Genomic DNA, 16,696 nt, shown 5'->3' with positions numbered 1-16,696 from the left:
CAAAAGACGGTATACAGTATTTAATCTATTAAATTATTCAATGTAAATTTCCTATTTTTGGTCTCAGTCCCATGAAAGTATACCACTAAAGCACTTTCCGACTCCACTGTTTATTTCACAGCCATTTGGATTAATATAATTTTGTCAAGTACCCATAAAATTTTTATCAAATTCAACATTTTTTTTTTTTTTTTTTTTTTTTTTTGTAGGATGAATTTGAGCATTATTATATATTTAAAAAACATTTTTTACTAACATTTACATCCAAAATTTCAAGTCCTTGTGCAAAATCCTTTCTTAGTAGAAGTTTGTTGTCATGGAATTTTGAGGAAGTAGGCATACCGACAAGAACACATGCTGCTTCCATCAAGACCATCTTGAAAGATCTCATTACTGCCAGTATGCAGCTTCTTTGCAAGTTATCCAATTTCTGTCTTAACCCCAACAGTTCGTCCGTTCGGCAATCCCATGCACCAATACAATACATTAGAAATGGAACAATAACACTTTATAAGAATCTCAGGATAGTACTCTTCTGAGCATTTCTTTAATTTTTTAACATAGTGTCTTTTCTCTTTGTATACTTTGAAAGTGCTTAATAAAAGTTAGTTTACAACTTAAGACCACACCCAAAAATTTAATTCTCCTATCCTATTTAATCTTTGGTGGGCTAATCTTCTTCCCACTGTAGGGAGAGGGAAGTCCAGATGTTTTGTCTGTATTGAATTCACTTTTTTTCCCTCTGCCACAAATTCTTCCTCTGCAACTTGTATCTTATCTTTAGTTTTCATCTTTGTTAAATTTGTTCTTTAGCTTCTGCAGAGAAACATCATAAATTAAAAGCAAAATGTTGCCCACATAATATACCAATTCACCATTACCCATATTAATTTTATTGATAAATTTGGTGGCGGTGAGGCTTCAAACAGGGGGAACACTGCAGAAGCCCTTTTCTCAATTTTCTTTCAATAACAGTATCATTCTTTTCATTCAAAAAAATTAATTTCCCGTCTTTAAAATAGTTCCTTAAAATACATAACATATTAGTAGTGAAATCCAGTCTTAATTCTTCCATCAGAGAGAGCCAGCAAACCAAATCGAATGTTCTCCAGAGATCAAATGAAACTGGGACCACATGAAAATCTCTTTTTCTAGGTATAATAATGTTTACAACCTTATGAAAAACCTATTCAGCAGACCTACCTTCATGAAACAGTATTGCCATTCAGAGATATTTTTAGTCTTACGTAAATAGAAATATAATATGTTAATCAATAATTTGTCAAAAATTTTCCAAATGCCTTCTAGAGTCTAATTGGCCTTAACCCTCTAACTGCTCAATTTGCAGACCAAAATCGCTTCCAATTCCCCCCCCCCCCACACACACACATTTTCAATCTATATTTATTGGAGAATTGAAAAATGCACTTTTTCTTTTTTAGAAAATATTTTCTATATAGATTTTTATCATGAGAAACTAAGTTGTCAGAAAAACCAATTTCAGATGTTATCACCAAAAAAAGTATTTTTTAAAATAAATTTCAGTTGAATTACAGTTAATTTCTATTTATTACATAATATAAAAAAGTAAAATGTATAAAATTTAAGAAAATATAAAGCACTGAGGGAAAAATACCTTAGAAATGCAATTTAGTATAATAGATTTCAAACAGGTTTGAAGGCAAAGTCCAACTTCACAGTCTTTGCACCAGATTCAATAAATCTAATTAATAATTCTATAATTTAATTAAATAATCAAGATAATTGCTGAACATTTTCTAGCAGCCATTTCTGTAAGAAAAAAGCAGCAAAAAGTTAAGTTTGAGTGCTAATACCACGTGCCTTCAAATGCCGCAATTTAGTGGACAACTAACAATATCTGTTGGCCAAAATGTAAAATAAACGCCTGATAGTGTATATAATTTATTTCAATGGTTAAATGGGGGAAAAACGGGATGCACTCCTCATCAAAGGAAGAAAAACATATGACCGCAGGATTAGCGAATTTTGCTACATTTGAGTTCCCTGTCAAAATCGCGGGATGATCAGCCAGAGGGTTAATAAGCCACTAGCCTTTGGGATCAAAATAAGCCTTGATGTTTTTCAGGGTGTCGGCAAACTATCCAAATCAAGGTACGTGTTACATAATATAACAAAAAACTATAGGTTATAAATTGATGAGACTGAAAAACAAGCACCAGCTATCCTGAAGGAAACAACTATTTCTTTCACCTCTGCGCCTTGATCTGATGATCAATTTGCACATCAGAACCACTGAAGACCTCTACTAAAGTCTCCTCTGGCTTTGTTCAGCTAAGGTATAGTTCACCATCTTTTGGGTCTCAGCATGTACGCTCGTACTCCACCCAACTAAAATAAATTGGACAGAATGGGTCATTGATGCTGCTTAGATATTCAGAGCCCTGGAATCCTAACTCAGATGGCATTGTGCTGCCCTTTGCTTTCATTGGCCTTGTCAAAACTCATTGATTCTTGCACATGTTAAACTCCACTCCTTGGTCCATGTCTTGGTATCAACATGTGGATATTCATGATGTGAAATGAACAGGTTGCCACTTTGGCAAACCGTAACCCCTTAAATCGAAAAGTATTGAGACATCTTTAGCAAAGTCTTTCTAAATTTTTTTGCCTGTTATATTATGTTATCTTACTTTATCATTCACATAAGTAGGTTAGTATTGCCATCGCAGAAAACTTGAGATCTTTAGTGTATCTTTTATGTGGTTTGGCAATGAGTTTCCATTCAAAACTTCATTCATTGTCTTATCAAACTGAACTTTCTTAACCCCTTGCCTGTCACACCTGAATTCAGTTTGGGCAACGCAAATGTGCCAATCTTGGAATGCCGACCAGAAAAATCAGTGTTTCAATTCAGTGAAGCCCCTTTTTTCCAATGCATAAAATATAATATGCCATTTTCCCAATGTTCAAGCTTGAAATTTACAAATATATGAGCAATCAAGAAGGACTTACCACTGACTTCAAAAAAGAAAGAAAGGTGATGTTCTGGCTTTCCAGCGTGGGAAAGTCACAGTCCTGAAATGGCACAAGAAATTTACCTGCTTTCTTCAGTCCATACTGCAGAAATGATTGAGACAGAAGATAGAAAGAAGCAAAAGAAACTGAAACCTAAAGTAGTTGCTGACTATAACTACATGATAAACTTGAGCAACACTTTACATATTATCCCACTGCTGGAAAACGTGGAAAGAAATAGTACGTAAAGATATTTTTCCCATCTTCTGGATCAAGCACTTTGGAATACCTTTATTATATATCAAACTTGTGGCTTACAGGTCGACACTTTCCACCACCTGAATATATTCTACCAATGGAGAAAAAGACTACTCCAACCAGACAATGTTTCCTTTGTTGTCATAAAACTAATGAAAAGGGAAAGTGGATATGACGCCAAACTTGAGTTTATTATAAAGACCGTGATGTAGGCTTGTGTACTGTGCCATGTTTTTGTATCTACTAAACTGTAAAGGATTTTTGAAGTTCAAAGAAAATCTGAGAGGGCATGAAAATCATGACAGTTGATATAAATAATAATATTGTTGTATTAGTTTATTATATTTATCTTGAGCAATATGTCATTTGATTTATTTTGCTGTAATTTGAGCAAAAATTATTGTAATCCGTTAACTTTTCCCGTATATATGAAAATATTGAATATAGTACTTATTTCATTTATTTTTTTAATAGTCTATAACATTTTGATGATAATAACAAATAAAATTAAAAGGAAAAAATAATTTTTCATTTTTTGCATGTTTTTCTCAAGTATATTCCACAGACAAGGGATTAATAGCTGAAGATTTCAGATCTTTCGTGTATCTTTTATGTGGCTTGTCAGTGAGTTTCCAAGCAGTTTCCATGCAAAAATTCATTTTTTCAACAAACTGAACTTTCTTAACAACTGAAGTAATAAAAGCGCTTCCTAATGATTTAAATCTTTTTTTTTTTTTTTTTCAATAATCCATTTAATTCATAAAATTTAATTCCACTGTGATTGTTTTTCTTTGAGAATAATCAATTTATGAGTGAAGAGAATTAATATTTGAGTGGTCATTTATTTGGAAATAAGAGCGAAATAAGTTTTTCATGGAGAACAGGGTTAAAAATTCTATCCACATCCTTCATTGCCTAATCTGACATAGCTTTATTACAAGAAAAATTTCAGATTGATCAATTTATATTATGATATGTAAAAATTACACTCAAAAGTTAAAAATTAGCTTTCATGAATTGCAAACATTAGAGCAAATAACATACCGTCTATTCACGTGATAGTCGCAAGTGTTTCTAAGAAGTTGAATGGAGTACTGTAGTAAATATTTGTAAATGTTTTAATTCTTTTTTATTGTTATTATTTTTTTTTGCATTGTTTTATTTATTTTTATGTTTTATTTATTAGAATGGTAATTTTATGGTTTATTTTCTATTTAATCAAATTTGTGGCCACATGTCTTGTATATGATGCATATTTCATCACCACAGTTATGCTTTATAATGTTGTTCATTTGCTTTGTGTGGCAGTCATTAAATTTGTATCTTTTAACTAAATGATGTTGAGACTTTTCCACTGTTCATATGTGCATTAAAAAGTGATGAATATTAAAATATATCATTATTTTCATTACAGTCTGTGCATTTTAACAGTCTTTAGTACTTTTTGATTATCTGCACCCTCCTCCCAAAATGGCCAACCTACGGGGTGGTCTTAAAAGAAATTCTCTGATATATGAATTCTTAACAGCCTATCTGCTCAGCCAATCAAAATGAAATTTCATATATTATTATTTGAAAGTGTACTCTCAAGATTGCATTGATTTAAAAGAAAAGAGCTCTCATGGTTACAGTTACAATGAAAAATTTTGAAAGGCAGGACTAATTTTTTAATCTGTTTTAATTTTAAAAAATTAGAAAATTGCATGGATTTGGCAGTGCGCTCAAAAAGGCATTGTGTGTGTTGTTGTTCCCTCCATGTATACAGGGATGTTTTCAATTTTTTGTATTCAATTTTAATAAGATTTGATTGTTTAGAAAGTGCAGCATGGTAGAGTGCCAATTTTTGCTCTATTGTTGGGTGAAATGGCATATTTCTGAAGAAATGCAATGCTTTCTTCTTGATCAACTAGCAAATTCTACTGTTACATTACAGTTCATTACTAGAAGGAGGGGGAAAAGTGTACTCAACGTAGAAACAAAGATTAATCAGAAAAATCACTGTCTAATTTGTTAGGTGGAAATATGCATGTGCTGAAATGTGCATCTGCTACATGTCCACCTGGATTGCCTCATAAATGCATTAGTTTCGATGGCATAGTGCATAATCTTATGAATACGTTCTGGGGGGGAGATGAGGGTGTAGATAGTCAGAAAAATCCAATTTCATTTATATGATGCATTTATTTAAGTTATTAGATTTGTCAAATGTTAAAACGTGTATATATTAAGCTGAATACATTATTTTATGTTTAAAATATGAATGTCTTGTCATTCGGATGTACAGACTGATACAAATGTAAATACTGACATTAAAAAAATCCAGTAACCTCCAGATGTGAAAACCACCAGATGTTTCGGCTAGGTTTTTTTTATGGTTATAGATGCTATATATATTTAACAGAAAATGACTACCAGTATAGTCCTCTTTTAAACAACAGAAAATGAAATGTCAAATTTTCACCAACTAAATAAAACAGCTCTACAGAATTTTGAATAAAATAATTCTGCAAACATTTAATTCTACTAAATAAAATAGTTTCTCAGCATTTTAATCCAATGAAAAAATTTTGGCTTAGAATTTTAAGCATTGCCCTAACCTCAAAAAGAAGCTACCGTATATACCCACGTATAAGTCGACTCCCCCACTTCGACATAAAAAATTCGTAGAAAATAAGAAACCCGTGTATAAGTCGACCCCCCACTAAATTTTGACGTGTATTTCATGAATGAAAAATAACTATTATAAAGACTTATACATACGTAAAAACTACCTGCATTTCTCTTTTCTTGGCGTGTTGGCGAAACTTTTTTATTGCTCGATACTGATCGGTTGTTCGGGGGCCAAAAATTCTTTGGTTTAATCGAAACTTACTCTAGTTAAAGTATGAAACTCTGTGATTAGTTCGTCACATAATTTAAGTCATGAAATTACTTCAAGTAAGTGACTTATTTGATAAGTCGTCCAATTTGAGTGCAGGAAGAAAACAACTGCATTATATAAAGAAATTTTTGAACTTTCGATTTTTTAAATTTTTTATGGCCCCGTGTATAAGTCGACCCCCCACTTTGAAGTCTTTTTTTCTGTCCAAAATATCTCGACTTATACGTGGGTATATACGGTAAATAGAAAAATGGGCTGTTTGCTTTTTTATCTACTGTCAAAAGAATTTAAGCAGTTTTCCTTTCTGTTTTTTAATACTGCATGCTATTGAACACCAAAGTAAACAAAAGTAAAAATTTATTTGATATTTTTTTTTCTAAAATGTAAATATTGAGAGATAAATAGTAGAGGAAAAAAGAACAGAATTTAATTTAAAATAAAAATGATTCCATAGCATTTCTGTCAGTTGTAATTATTTACTGCATTTTTGATAATTTTATTTTTAATGGTGATGGCTATTAAGTCCTGTGTATGTATGTAATTTAAATACAGTCAAAAGTCTTTAATCCGGACATCCATAATCCGGAATGATCTATAATCTGGACCTCAAAGCTACAAACTTTCTGCGCATGTGTAAACGCATAATGCGTTTACGCATGCCCATATGCATTTACGCATGCGCATAATACCTTTATGCATGTGCGTTTAATGTATAATGGACGGTATAAGCTAAGCTAAAATTATCTAATTAGCTATTTCAGTTAATGTTGCAGATTGCGTTGTTCCTTAATCTGCTAATTGGATCTGGCTTATTATTTTTTGCAGGCTGTTGGAGCAATTTTATAAAAGTAAGCTTGAACTTTTGATTCTGTCAAAAATTTCCGATTCTGGAGCTGCCAGATCATCTACAAAGCAAAAGCATATTTCGATGTTCATCAAGCAAAAAGTGGAATTGCTGCAAAAAATGAATAAAGGCATATCCTTTGTTTCTCTAACCATTCCGAAATCTGCTTATCAATTTCATGCTGCTCTGAGGAAGGGGCGTAGTGGCGCACAATGAACTGGAAGTTGATCTGTCAGCACTATCCTCATCTTCAGGGCAGATGTTTTTATTTTATTTGGCTTAAAATTCCTTACTAAATGTAGTATTTCATCTCGACGTACTCCGTCTTTGATATGATTTAAATAAAATATTTTGTCATTATAAATATCATGAATACACATCAAATAGTTTTCTGGTTGCAATTTTCTAATTTCGACTAGTTATTAGATTTGTCAAATGTTAAAACGTGTATATATTAAGCTGAATACATTATTTTATGTTTAAAATATGAATGTCTTGTCATTCGGATGTACAGACTGATACAAATGTAAATACTGACATTAAAAAAATCCAGTAACCTCCAGATGTGAAAACCACCAGATGTTTCGGCTAGGTTTTTTTTTATGGTTATAGATGCTATATATATTTAACAGAAAATGACTACCAGTATAGTCCTCTTTTAAACAACAGAAAATGAAATGTCAAATTTTCACCAACTAAATAAAACAGCTCTACAGAATGTATGCTTTATGCATGCGCGCATTGAAAGAAATGTTTCATAAAGTAAATAAATATTAAGCTTTTTTTTGTGTGTACATTTTGATACCCTTTAGATTATAATTACTCTTTATTTCATAAATTATGGTTTCATATTTTTAATTTTATAATTTCTGCATGCCATCTTACCAGATTTAAATTGATGATTTATAATCCGGAAAAACTGATAATCTGGAATCGCCGAAGTTCCGACGAGTCCAGATTAAAGACGTTTGACTGTATGTGTTTTAGACAATATAATTTTAGACTAAAACAATTTGAAATATCAAACAACCATGGTGAAATAACTGAAGGACAGTAATAATTATGTTAATATTTATTTAAATTTTGACTCTACGTAGCTTAGAAGAATATTTAGATTTTAGTAATCATAAAATAGTATAAGAAAGATGAGAAATAAAATTCAGTTTTTACAAATAAATTGTCCTCTCTAGTTCATTTATCGTTGAAACCATTTTCTTGTGTAGATTGTTTTTGATTGAAATGGTAATTTTATAATTTATAGACTCGACCAAGAAGACATCTTCCTAAAATTTTATATCTTCGATTACTGGTTATGATAATGGAAGCTGTATGGAATGGTTTAGGTACTAAATGGGCTTTTACAGTACAGGATCATCTGTGTGAACCACAGAGAGTGGTTTTGCTCGTCCAGGTAAGAGAGCATTTACTTCTTGTTAGAAATCTGCAAAAACTAGCAGGCTCTTATAAAGCAAGAACATGAAGCAGTAAAATGAGCAAAAACTAGCTGAGACTTTAGCAAACTAAAACTGCCTGGCTATAAGAAGCATACTATTATCTTTCAATGTGTATTTTATTAATATTAGCAAAACGGTGTTTTTCATTTGATTAGGGCAAGAGAGTTGTTTGTAGGACATGATTTTCTACTTGATATATTGCCTTGGCATTTCAAAATGTGAGAAATAATCTGCAGTAAAAATGTTTAAGTTTGCTCTGCAAATTTCTAATATTATGAAAAGTTTTTTAATAAATTTTTCTCAATTTTTGGGGCAAAAAGAGTATAAGAAATAAAAAGTCAGCATTTCTTTTTGGAAATTAGCATAGGTCCACTGTAAAGGTATATAAATGTAACTTATATTTTATATTGTTATAAACCAAGTGTGTGTAATGCAAGTGCATCCCCCCTCATTCTAATCTCCCAGTATTAATTATTAATTGGAAAAATAAGTATTTTGTCCTGTTATTTAACTACTTAACTAAAATAATCCTGTTATTCACAGAAGGAAATGAAAATTAAATTAACATTGAGTAATTGGATGTACTAAGTTGAAATAAATCAGATTTGAGAACTGTGGGAAAAAAGAATGACTGCTACTGTTTTATCTTTTCTGGGAGGAGAGAGCAGTTGTTAGTTATTATGTTTGTGTATATATAGAGAGAAAGAGAAAGGAAGATCCAAAAGTTGACAAATAGTAAAATGATTATGTATCAGCTAGTAAGTCCTCGATTCTCTAATGAATTGATTAAGTGACGATGTGAAACTCGCTCCTGTTATGAATTACTTGGGAATAAGAGTGCGAGAATTAAAAAGTAGGAAATAAATCCAACTTTAAAGCTGTATGTACATTTTGAGACTTGGCAATAAGATGGAATAAAATTAATTAATAAATAAATAATATTAAACTGAGGTGGATCAATTATTTTATAACATAAGGCTGTGTTCAGATGGCGACATAAATGTCACAGGGGCATAGTCACAAAGAATAAATAACATGGAGGAATTCCGTTCACACCTGTGACACAGGGTTTAAGCCAGTGGTCAGCAACCATTGGTCCATGAAAACTTTTTGATAGCCCACAGAAAAATTCGAACATTATTTATATTTTTATGAAGATTCAGTTTAAAAAATGACAAGTAACAAAACTTATTATGGAATATGGATTATACTTTAAAAAAGAAAAACAATTTAGCTGTATCTTAAAATCTACTTTTAGCGAAATTCATTCTGAATTTAGTGACATTTTAGTTATTTTTGCAGGTGTATCTAGCGACATTTGAAAGTGAGAGTTGGCATCCATGGATATGCTGCTGTTATCAATAATAGCGCAAACTGGAATTCTCTTTCCTTTTGAATTACAAACATATGCTTATTGTAGTCATTAATAACACAGTTTTTCTGAGTGTCAATAGGCAACTTGATGGATTTTTGTGAGAACCATCTGCATTCTTGTTTATAATTGCATCACTGCAAGTTTCCATTTTTGTTTTGTCTAACTGTTGATCGATGGTGCCATTGCGGAATAAGCGATGATTACTATGTTTACAATAATTAAAAATTGGCAGCATAGCACCCTCAGTTTATTGATATTGCTTTGCATTTGCCAGTTTGTACTTGCTTTTTGTGAAGTTCCTTTTCAGTGATATGGATATGCAAAGCTTTCTGTACAAGAAGGTAATATTTTTGTACTTTTCACATAATTTTCCAATGTGAACGAAATATGTGTATCAGTGAGATGTGTTAATAGTGTTTTAATTGTTACTCATAATCGGGGGCATAGCCTGAATTTCCATAAAGGCATGCTGCTGAACACCAAATGTTTCGAAAATTATATTAACAAATGAAAATTAGAATTGCATATATTTCGAAAGTTGAATGTTGTTACGCTTTTTCGTTTTCTGACACCAGTCGTTACGTTATTTTCTTCCTTTACGTTCGTACAGGGTTCATAGATTTGGAGTGAATAACGACGACACTTGATGAAGTATCAAAACATACTTTATTTAGACAATATTGTTAAGACAGCCCCAAAACACATTTTACAGTCGTCGATGAACTACCGTAAACACGCTGACATGATCAACGACACAGCCTTCAGGTTATCAGGCTATCACGGTGGAGACAGCTTCCTGCAAAGCAACCGACTCTGCTTGGTCGTTCTCAGAACTCCATGTACTCTCGAACTCTCCACGCTACAACTCGCGATGCACTCGATGACACACAGAGCACAACTCCTGACTCTCGGTTCAGTCGTTTCCGGAGCTCAACACCTCTCTCGACGATGCACTAACCGCAATACACAAAGAGACTCCTTCGGTGCACTCGACCTACTCGCACTCGTTGCCCGGCTGTCAACTCGATTGACTCTGCACGACTCGCTAGACGAGGCGCACTCACTCGATGAGAGACGCACACTCACTGACTGCGGACCAGCAGGGTTTATATAGCTTTCGTCTTGTGTTCGGGAACATTCTGGCGTATTCCGGAAAGAATTCGTTCCAGAAGGTTCTCCAACCGTCCATGGTATATCGCCACGTGGGTGATTTCTCGCCAAATGTGACAACACTGCCCTCTTTGCTATTTTATGGCAACCCTAAAGCTGCTTTACGGGAAAGCCATCTCACCGCGCCTTTACATTTCGTAACAATATTGACAACTGCTGGTCTAAGCGACACCCACTGAAAGAAGCTAAATTTATTTACATGTGGAATGGTCGATGCTTATTCCAAGTCAGCATAAAGTTGAAAATTTCGAACTTTATGCCAAGAGCCCTGAACCAGATTTTGTGATGTGGCACAGACTGGTTGCCTGGCAATGCAGCTTTATACAATCTTTGTATACCAATGAGCAGTGATGTTAACAAAATAAATCAACTCATGAAATTAATCAAAAACTTCACTTTTTTGTTTTGGACTGCATTGTTAAACATTAATAAACATCAGTCGGCTGAGTAAATCCATCTCATGCTCATTTATTTATTTATTTATTATTATTATTATTATTATTATTATTATTATTTTTTCTCTCTCTTTGCCTTCTAGCAAATTTACTAATTGTGGAATTCAATTTTCTATTCCACAGATACTAATTGTGGAATTCAATTTTCAAAATACAAAAGAAATAATAATATATAAAATGCAGTTACTTTAGTGTGTTTTAAACTAAAGTGTCTTTATAAATTAAAATTGAGACAACGACTCTTTGTTAAGATGTGAATGACTGATTGAGTTAATTATAGTTACCTTTAAAGTTAAAAATGTATGTGCATAAAACAGAAAATATGTTTTAAAATTTTCTGTTTATTATTATTATTATTAGTAGTAGTATTTTAGAAACTGCTTCTTTTTATCAGGTGTGATATTTGATAATCCCATAAATCCATACTTTATATATATTTCATTACTTTAATTAAATCAGGTTCATTAAGGAAAGTACGACATACATTATGCAACAAATTTTAAAGTGTCTTATTCCATGACAGATTCACTCTCTGAAATCAAAAGGTGCAAATAAGAATTTTTTTTACTATCATTCAACAAAATTCATAAGTAAAATAAAAAAGGATATATGTACAATGATTGCTTTCTGGGATATTCTGATAAAAATAAGTGTTTGAATTGATGAAGCGTCACACGAAATTAATTAAAAGTCTTTCAGTGTCATTCAAGCATATCTGCTAATTAAAATTACTTCAATCTCCTTGCTGCAGTTGCCTCTCACATATTAATATAACCCATTACCTTCTGCTTCTTTTTGTATGTAAAGCAAGAAGCATGAATTTTGATATAGCAGAAATTTGATACATATTAATTAAAAAATATAACCGTAGGAAGCCAAAATACTGCAAAAGAATACATATTTCAAGTTTCTGATATGAAGAGCCCTCTAGTGAGTGTGTATGAAAAATTTTAAAGTGAATGTTTCTGGCATGAATTGACAGCATTGGAGAACACTTTTTTCCTGCATTTCCACTTTTCATGCCTACGAACCAGTGTAAACATAGTTTAAGTGCTTAGAGATCGCTCAGCATCATTATAATCTTAAAAACTGATGTTTAATGGTATGCATCAAACATCACTAAAGAAATGCTGTCAATTATAAATCAAGAGTGAAAAATAGCTTTACAGTATCTAACTTAATTGGTCATGGACCATTTAAAAATATTTCTGAAGGTTCAGCATAAAACCAATGTATATGTAGAAACTCAGGAATGTTTGCTTATTAACCCCAACACATTTTCCTTCACATCAAGGTATCATCTACATTTTCCCATTGCAAACCAGCAAACATTCTGCAGATACATATTGAAAGAACAGGCTGTCAAAGCCAGGATAATCACTCACATTAGTGTACTAAGTACATAACACCTGTAGCATAACATTGAAAACAAGCCATAGCAAAGTACTGGTGTCCTCATCTATCACGTTAATCTCTATCTTTGCCTGGATTGGTTTATTTCATTTCTCTAAAGTTTTATTATCAAAAAGAAAGCATTTAGACTGGACATATTTAGCATAAATCTATATGAATTTTATACATATTTTAAAATTTTTGACATTTATATGCATATTATTTTGAATATGAAATTAAGAATATGTTTTCCTTTTAGATCATAGCAATTTGTAGTTGGTCCTTGCTTGGAGTTATGATTTTTGGTATGTTATTAGTTTTTGATCCTATTAACAACTACAGAAACAATGGGTCTGGTCACAGAGTTGCAGATGTAGAGAGAGGAGAACCACAGCCTCTCTACATTAATTTAAATTCTGCTGGTGTTGAAAAGGCTAAAAAAGTATGGGAGTGGCAGTAAGTAAAATGACTTTATTTATGCATTTTTTGCATTTCTGTCTAGTTTTTTACATCTGATATATATAAAATGTTGAATTTTGCAGCCCATAAAGTAAATATTTACAAAGTGAGTCCTTAGTGAGTCTTTGGAAGCATGCATTAGTGCAGTAGTACTTAAAGAGCTCAGGGATCCTTTCCAAATGAAATCATTTTCTAACTCGCAACATTTTATTTGCAGGATATTTTTATTTTATTCTTTATAATAAAATTAAATAAAAAACCAATTTTAGATTTGAAAATCACTTGGGGCCTCTGACTCAATTCATGGATCCTCCCAGAACTTTGTAGATCAAAGTTTAAGAACTGCTGCATTTGAATATTCATTTTTTTAAAATCCATAAAGTCTTCTATTGTACCATACATAAGTACAATAAAAGACTTCAATCCACTATTACTTGACATCCAAGCAGTTTATAAGATTGCAATACTGTAAAACTTTTAAATTTTAAATATCTGTTTCCAAGCTCACTTTAATAAACAGGTAGTATAAATTTCGGTCACATATATTTTTTATTCAAACAAATTTAATGATAATTTTTCTGAATTTGGAACACATCAAACTAGGGTGAAAAGAATTGCTTCTTTATACAAATTAAAGGACAAGAAAGAAAGGAATATCTTAAGAAGACATTGTGACAGATTCAAAGAAAATGCCTATCTAGTGATTAACACTAAAACCATTGACAGGTTTTTAAATCCAGTGCAAAAAGATTCTGATCATGGCAGGGGTATTCAGAAGTCTTAAAAAATACTATTTGATGCTAATTTGGCTTTAAAAGGTAAATCTTTAAATTTCTGCAGTAACAAATCTGTGTACCTGAAATTTAAAAAAAAAAAAAAAAAAATCAACTAGAATGTTCTGAAATTTTAGAACAAATTGCAATAGAACATTTGTTTCAAAAATGTAAAAAATTATTTATTATATAAGAAATTATTTACTTTTATGTGCTTTCTTTAATTTTTTTTGCTGCCTTTTTTTTTTTTTTTTTTTTCAACTACTATCATTATTATTATTATCACATTACCCGCTTAACCTTCTCACAAAGTCATGAGTTGTTGCCGACTAATTTTTCACTAGCCTAATATGTGAAAAACAGTAGCCATTTAAAAAAAGAAAAAATTGCAGCACATTGAAAATTACATAAAACAGCAATGAAATAGTGAAATTAAAGGTGCAAGAAACATCCATAATGAAACAGTCAAAATTACATAAAACCCACATCTATAAAGGAACCCTCAAAATTTCATAAAACAGTAACAAATTAACTAAATTAAAAATGCGACAAACTTCCTTAACACCTAACTTTCTATTTTCTTGGTCTGTTTTAACAAAATAATCAGAGAATTACAGAATTCTTGGCATTGCTCTCCATGTACACGTAGACTTTAAAAAAGAAAAAAAAAAAAGTATCAACGTTTTCAAAGAAAACTATTAACACAGTCACCTAAAAACAGTTCATAAATTATTTTCAAGCTGCAGGATTTCTATAATGCAACGTTGAAGATGAGTAATGCTAGCCAAATGTGTTGCATTCGAACACTTTGCTGCCTACACTAAACAATATGCTATATTTCTGAAAAAATGTGACACTGTCTTTTTCATTAGCAGACAAATTCCATAGCTGAAATGCAATTCAGTTCAAGAAAAAAGAAACTCCACCATTCCAAAATCACACATGCAACCTTTAGCAAGCTGCCAGATAAAATAGATTTTTGTAAAGTTCTGTGTTGCCTACTTTGGCATAGCGCTTTGCCCAATGATTCTTATCACAGTTGGGGGGATAATGCAACAGTACCAATTTTTCTTTTACAACTTGAAATCTGCAAATCTCTACACAGTCTCTGATCTGAAGCGGTATAGGTTTTTTTTTTTTTTTTTTTTTTTTTTTTTTTTTTGTTGTTGTTGTTGTTGTTGTTGTTGTTGTCTTTTGCTGTATAATCAGATATTAATGATAGTAACAATAAATCAGATGTATAAGTGTATTTTATATTGGAGCTTTTCAAATGCATCCTGCTGAGTTTAAAATCAGTTATAAAAATAAAATTCTATGTCTTTGGATGTAAGGGGTATCTTTTTTCTTGTTTTAAATGGCTGCAAGTTATAAGGGCATTACAAAAATAACATACTACTTCTTTGAATGTAAGGCTATTTTTTCATATTTTAACCCCTTAACTGCTGCGGGTGTATATATACACCTTGCTCGGCTGATGCGTTAACTGTTTCCAAACTACTATCATTTGCTTTGCGCTGCTACACGTAAAATTATTCGCAAAGATTTGGAATGCAACACCACAATGACCTTCACAAAGTATGCGAAGGAGAATACTATTTCAGAGAAGTGTGGGGAGAAATTGGAGAAAAGAGTGTGTCTAAAGCAGGAAAAGTAATGACTGCGTGGTATTGGCTGGTGTTGTTTGAGTAATACATTTTTTTTTTTTTTTTTTTAATTCTGTGTTCTCCAATTTCATTTACTTTTTGTAGTAGGTTCCAGGAATAAAGAAAGATATAACGGATGGTTCAAACCCATTTATCTTTTTTGATGAACTGCTTGTGCTTCATATTGTTACTGAAACTGTTTTGTAGATGAATATATGAACGAACACCTTGCAAACGAAAAATCAAGAACAAAATTGTGGCATTCAACCAGTTCAGAAGAAATATATGTTTTTTTTTTAGGCATACTGATTTCACAAGGTCTAACACTGAAACCTGATATTACACTTTACTGGTCTAAAAATGAATTGATCGAAATTCCATTTTAGGGATCTTTTTTATTTTAAAAACATCATTTTTATTATACTTACTTCTTTTTATTATACTTTTACTCAAAACATTAAATTTTGTGCATTCATTTTTTTTCTTTTATTATTTATTTTATGAAAGTAAACAGTTTTTAGAAAATAGAACTTGCACTTATTTTCCCCCTAATATATCGCATAACTACGCACGCCTCTGTGAAAAACCGTGGCACTGGGAAATGAATCTTGTACGTTTTTCGCGGCAGTTAAGGGGTTAATTAACTGAAAATTAAAGGGCATTTTAAAAATAATTGTGTATTGCTTTGAATGTAAGGCATATATTTTTCCATGTTTTAGATGGCAGAAAATTAGAGAACATTTTGAATTCAGTACCATGTTGGATTTGACTTTTTCTTTTTAATTATACCATGGAATGTTGTTTTAATATAGAATGGAGTATTCAGCCATTTTAGTAGATTAGCCTTTCTGTCTATGGTATTACTAAATGTTTATCTGCTCCAAATCTGTTTACTTTGATTCTTGCTCAGTGGATATCTGAAACATAGAAAGAGATTCTTGACAGACAAAGTTTTCAGAAAGTCTTATTTGTAAAAGGCCCACCAGAGGCCGATT

The 16,696-nt window shown here is 31.7% G+C and overlaps 1 protein-coding gene across 1 annotated transcript in view; it reads left to right on the top strand.

Moving 5' to 3' along the window:
• The window catches only part of LOC118202430 (diacylglycerol lipase-beta-like), a 116,011-nt gene that overhangs the window by 33,905 nt on the left and 65,410 nt on the right, over positions 1-16,696 (top strand). The window contains exons 5-6 of the mRNA XM_085823933.1: positions 8,242-8,391; positions 13,086-13,282. Of these exons, the coding sequence (XP_085680059.1) occupies positions 8,242-8,391; positions 13,086-13,282 (347 nt within the window). The remainder of the gene's footprint in view (positions 1-8,241; positions 8,392-13,085; positions 13,283-16,696) is intronic.

This window comes from Stegodyphus dumicola, chromosome 9 (genome assembly GCF_044657685.1).
Source record: "Stegodyphus dumicola isolate Sdum_Otavi_A_Nest chromosome 9, ASM4465768v1".
Taxonomy (NCBI): domain Eukaryota; kingdom Metazoa; phylum Arthropoda; class Arachnida; order Araneae; family Eresidae; genus Stegodyphus; species Stegodyphus dumicola.
Note: the sequence above shows the minus strand (reverse complement) of the source record. Positions and strands in the feature narration are given on the sequence as shown.